Source organism: Oryx dammah, unplaced genomic scaffold, assembly GCF_014754425.2.
Source record: "Oryx dammah isolate SB20612 unplaced genomic scaffold, SCBI_Odam_1.1 HiC_scaffold_23, whole genome shotgun sequence".
Lineage (NCBI taxonomy): Eukaryota > Metazoa > Chordata > Mammalia > Artiodactyla > Bovidae > Oryx > Oryx dammah.
In genome coordinates, this window is record NW_024070207.1 from 13,455,935 (window position 1) to 13,461,934 (window position 6,000).

Genomic DNA, 6,000 nt, shown 5'->3' on the forward strand with positions numbered 1-6,000 from the left:
TATAAAAGTGTATGTAGTTATTTTGTATCACCCCCAAAGTCAGAAGAAAAGTGAAAAAGTCAGTTAATCATTCAGATGTTTGATCTGGTTAATATAAACGTAAATATATTTGTAAATACCTAGATTTTTTTACCACTTTGCAGGCATAGATTTGGAGTAGGTTGATAACACCAAAACATAGTCCTGACATTCAGATACAGTTTGCTTATCTGTGACGAAAAATAGCTAGAGGTGAAAATCTCTTTAAGTTATAAGTCTTGCATGTGATATTTTGGTACAGTGATGGCATGAAAGAACAATCTTTAAACATTTTAGATATTGTGGGGCTCTAAGGTTGTTTGATCATATTCATCTCAAAATCAATTAAAAGTCTTATCAATTACTTAAAACAAAAATCTAACAGCTAATTTATCACTGGATCCTCAAGTTGCATGAACATTTTAAGTTAATGCAGATGATAATGGAATAATTCAATTAAACATTTGATATTTTCAAAAATAGTCTTGTTATTATACAAGTTCAAATCATGTTCCCCAAACACAATATATAAGATAAAATTCTGATAAAATGTTTACCCTGAAACCTAGATAAATCAACCCTGTCTCTCAAAACTAACTATATAAGGAAGGAATTGATACAACCTGGCATGTGCTAGATAAAATATCTGAATATCTCACTACTTTGTTCACTTTTCAGCTGGATGTATAGCAGTTAGCACACTTGGTTGACTGCAGTGGTCCTTTCTCTGTTAAGTCATAGACATTTCAAAATGGGTGTGGGGAGCAGTCAGATGCTAGCATATTATCTTCCTTCCATTATCGGTACCTATAGTTCTTCTCTATTGATCATAGGGCTTTGAGAAAATAACAAAATTAGATCTCTGCTACAAAAGACTTCTATGTGTAAACACATCAATGTACATGCATAGCTTAACCTTGATTTCTACAATAGAGGAATTTAACCACAAATGACCTACAGAGGAATACATATCAAATATTTTCTCCTTACTTAATATAATTTTTTAAATGTGTTTACTCAAAAATTATCTCATGTTATGAAAATCACATTCCTTATTTCACCATTGACATCAAGGAATATAGTAATTTTTTCATTACATGCTATATACACATTTACTTTTTCCACACAACCTTTGCAAGGGAAGTTGGTTAAATGAGCAGTCAATCTTCCATGATATTTGTGCACTTGTTAAAAGCACAGACACATCTACACACCATGGAGTTAATTTCCATTCCCGTAGAGGTTCTCACTGCCTCCATCAATCTTTAGGCAGCTGCTCTGGCTATGCTGTCATTCCAGATATCTTTCAAAGCCCACTAAATGAAAGACTCACACAGAGATATTTTTCCAAATAGAATGTGGGCTGCAGTAGGTCATTTGGATCATACAGTACTTATATATTAAATGCTCAGCACATAAAAGTACTGTCTGTTAAGAAAAAGGTCATTAAGATAGAAGAGAGAAGAGAGAATTAAAATTTTTATCACTTTTCCTAAAAACTCGAACATTCTTTGGAGCCCTGTTTTTATCTGAACTTGTATTATTGGAAATGTGTCTTGCTTTGAGTTTGCTAATATTCACATCTACTTTCTTTAGTTTCTAACTTTGACACCCTGTAACACTATGCTTACTGGTTTCAAAAAGCATAACAGTGGACATTCTGTTCATGTACCTATAAGGGAAAATGAGTGGAATTATTTTAACTAAATTGACTAGATATCAGTCTATTGATAGTCAATTGCATTAAAATTATGAATAAAACCCAGATTTTTAGCATTATAAAATGAAAAGAAATGTTTGCTGAATCCTTCATTTTAAAAAACTTGTTGTTTTGGCATATAGATTCCCAACAGGGTAGATAGAAAGGAAGAAAGATAGGGGAAATTGTATAATGTCTCAAAATCTCTGGACTTTATCTTCATACGGGGTTTCATTATTTTTTAAGATGGATTCTAAGAATATCTTCAATGAATTCCTTGAATGTGATAATAAAAACACATTCTAAAGATAAATATGAGTTGATTTCTGGTTGTGTGTTACTTTAGATTATCTCACCTTTGCTGTGCTCCTTTGATTTAATTGAATTGACTGATATTCAAAGGCATAAACACCTAAAAAAAAGTTTTCTAAATGGAATAGTGAATTGCAGCTCAGTAGCTGTTTCTGCTTTCTTTGAAAATACGTACATCTCCAACAGGAAACCTTAAAAAGGCCATATCTTTTTTAAGCCCAGATATGTAAATCAAATAATTCATAAACTACATAAAATAAAATGTGCATTATGTGAATATGCACAGAACAAGGTTGTTGTATATTTAAATCTCTTGGCAAGAAACATCAACTTGAATTCTCTAATATAAATGTAAACATGTAAGTCTCTAAACTAGAATTCACTGTATAGATAATTTTTTTGTTTTAACTTTCATATATTATTATTTGCATTTAAATAATTTCTAAAGAAAAGCAACACTGGAGAGACTTTTTTTTTACTTTTTATTTTGTATTGGAGTATAGCCAATTAACAATATTGTGATAGTTTTAGGTGGACAGCGAAAGGACTCAGCCAAACATATGCATGTTTCCATTCTCCTCCAAACTTCTCTCCTATCCAGGGTACCACATAACATTGAGCAGAGTTTGCTGTGCTACATAGTAGGACCTTGTTGGTTATCCATTTAACACTAGATAAACATTTGATCAGTGACTAAACTTTAGCTTCTTAAAAAGCAAATATTTTTCAATGTAAAGGCAGAGAGATTGGGTTTAAATGTTCATTCATATTTTATTATAGTACTGATCTATACTAGTTATTCAAATATCATTTTGTAGTGACCTATTTGCTTTTCATTCATTTATTCATTCACTCAACAAATAATACTTTCCTTCTTTTAAGAGCCTAAATAAGTTACACAGTTTCTACTCAAAATTTTTGTATGTGAAGCTATACTACTAAGGACTAGACAAAAATGCAGGGATGGATGCATCATTCCAATGGCCACTAACTCTTTTTTTTAAGTTATTTCTCTCTGGACAGAGAAGTGCACATTATCATTGGAACTTCTTCAGCTGATTTATAGTTGTCTCTTAGTGCAATGAAACTGTCACCACTGAGCTTTGCTTTCTTTTAAAAGTGAATATATTATCATTTGTAGGATAAGGGATGAAGCAAATCTAACTCTAGTACAACCTATGTTGTAAACAACTTTAAAAAGATGGACTCTCAGGAACTCCCTGGCTGTCCAGTGGTTAGAACTTGGCACTTTTACTTCCAAGAGCCAGGTTTAATCCCTGGTCGGGGAACTAAGATCCTGCAAGCTTCATGGCACAGTCAAAAAAAAAAAAAAAAAAAGAAAGAAAGAAAAGATGGACTCTACATGGTTTTTGCACCCACTTTTTTTTAAGATTCCAAATATTACAGGGTATATTAAAATACATTGCAATTTCATTACTTCAAGTGGAGAGAATTGTTTCTTCTACCCCAAATATCTGGAATGGAACAAAAATAACAGAAAACTTCTCCTTTAGGTTCCAGAGCTGTGTGATAAATACTTAATGCGCCCAGTTTCCTGAATTTAGGTCTTTGCAAATGAGTAATGAGGAGATTGATTTTCCAGGATTTTGTTTTCAAATACTAGTTCTTTGTACAAGTATTCAATAAGTACCCCCTAAAAGTTACCCAAATTACCATATTCCTTTACCAATTTGGATCTTATACCTCCTAAAAGAGCTTTTCTGTCCACTTTTTATAGAAATCCTCAAGGCTTCTCTGTTGAGAATGTGAGGTAACAAGTGCTTCATGTATTTAATTTTCTTCAGATACCAGCATGTGCTGACCCCATGCATAATTCAGATTCATACCACTATGACATATTTATGGATGTCTCATCCCAGCCATGCGTCTGAAGCATACAGCTATCCAGCAACTGAGCCATAAACTACAAACTACACTCAGCAGTCTCTCACAGGAAATTTCTGTCAATGTAAAGTAGAAAGAACCAGAGGCAAACAAAAGAAAGCACTTTCATTGATTCGGTATTGAAATCACTGCAGGCCTGAATTTCAATAAGTACACCTGGAGCAGAGACTCAGTTTAAAGTAATGTTAGCAGAATTCTTGTAGAACTGTTCGAACTTCAGATCTCTGTCAGGCAGCCGCATTTCTTCTGCACATAAGGATGACTGGCAGCAGATCCATCCAAACAACTCAAAGTTGCAGTGGTTTTATTTCTGTGCCAATAAACATAGCCTGAGACGATGTTTATATAATGCAAAATGAGGGCAATTTACAAAAAACAGCTTACTTGCTTGCTAAGGCACTTCAATCTTGTCTGTCTCTTTGTGACCCTATGGACTGTAGCCTGCCAGGCTCCTCTATCCATGGGATTCTCCAGGCAAGAATACTGGAGTGGGGTGCCATGCCCTCCTCCAGGGGATCTTCCCAACCCAGGGATCAAATCCGAGTCTCTTAAGTCTCCTGCATTGAGGGGTGGTCCAAACCGCTGCTTGGATTTTTAGGGCCAAAAAAAAAAATGGTATACTGTTTGTGTTAATTAGGCATATTTTTGGAGAAGGAAATGGCAACCCACTCCAGTGTTCTTGCCTGGAGAATCCCAGGGGCGGAGGAGCCTGATGGGCTGCCGTCTATGGGGTCGCACAGAGTCGGACACGACTGAAGCAACTTAGCAGCAGCAGCAGCAGCAGCAGGCATATTTTTGATACAGTATTCATACTGTCTAGTTTTTTGGTTCCTAACATTGTGATGATATATATTGCTTCCCATTGCCTTTATTAAAAGTGGTATCTTCTTGATGTCACTGGTTCTAGGTTTTTATTTTGTTTTTCAGGAAGCTGCTGTTAACCCTTCCCCATCCTGTGGACTGCAGCAGTGCCAACGCCTTCTATATACTTGATACTGAGACTCTTGAAGTCACTATGACTATGAAACGAGAGTTGGATTTCATTAATTTCTTCTGAAACAGTATGGACAAGGATGAAAAGTGGCAAATAACACTGATTAAAAAATTAAAAAAAACTTTGAAAAAATTAATGTTTTCTGTCTTCTCTTTATTATTCTGACATATTGAAAAAAGGGCTTATATTCAATTCTAGTGCTATTCTGATCATTTACAGTCATTTCTATTAATCTAGTAGGAAATAGTGTTTTCTCATACTAATAAGCTATCCCATTTTTATAGTGATAGCTGGATGGAATTTACAGGTTAACCAGTTAGATTGCTACATGTCATTTAAATAACTGAAATATGACCATGAAATGGTTGGTCCACTTACTTCAATAGTCTAAAGGCCTTAAGCCATTTGATTATACCATGATACAATCAGTAACATAGGAATTGGTCATTATTATCACCAGAAAAGTTTAATTGGTTTCCTTTTTTATTTAATCAAAGGATTTCTAGTGTTCTTTGTTTAGGCTCTCACTATTGTTCAGGAACATACAAATAACAGAGGATTATAAATATACAAGACTTCCCTTGTGGCTCAGTCGGTAAAGAATCTGCCTGCAGTGCAAGAGACCAGGGTTGGATCCCTGGGTTGGAAGATCCCCTGGAGAAGGAAATGGCAACCCACTCCAATATCGTTGCCTGGAAAATCTCATGGACAGAGGAGCCTGGTGGACTGCAGTCCACGGAATCACAAAGAGTCGGGCATGACTGAGCAACTAACACACATAACTAACACATAAATAGTTTGATGCACCATATACTAACAACTTGTTTTACTTGAATAAGAAATACTCTTGAACACACAGTGTTATTCGGCTTCCTCGGTCTTGTTCTCAGTGTTTGGATCTATTTAGGTTAAAATATTTTCCTTCTGTGCACTAATTATTAAAAATGCCTTTTGGGATACTGTGTTTATATTTAGCAGTTGAATTCCTTGATGCTTGAATACAAAGAAAATGTGGCGCATTTACAAATACTATTATCTCTCATTTCCTATATTTATTCATAATTGGACATAC

At 34.7% G+C, this 6,000-nt stretch overlaps 1 protein-coding gene across 2 annotated transcripts in view; it reads left to right on the forward strand.

Annotated features, from left to right (window-relative positions):
- Positions 1 to 5,064, forward strand: part of DNAAF6 (dynein axonemal assembly factor 6) — a 47,568-nt gene extending 42,504 nt beyond the window's left edge. For both annotated transcript variants that reach the window (XM_040265034.1, XM_040265033.1), the window contains exon 7: positions 4,862 to 5,064. In XM_040265034.1, coding sequence (XP_040120968.1) covers positions 4,862 to 4,991 — 130 coding nt within the window. In that variant the 3' untranslated portion in view covers positions 4,992 to 5,064. The remainder of the gene's footprint in view (positions 1 to 4,861) is intronic.
- Positions 5,065 to 6,000: the final 936 nt, after the last annotated feature.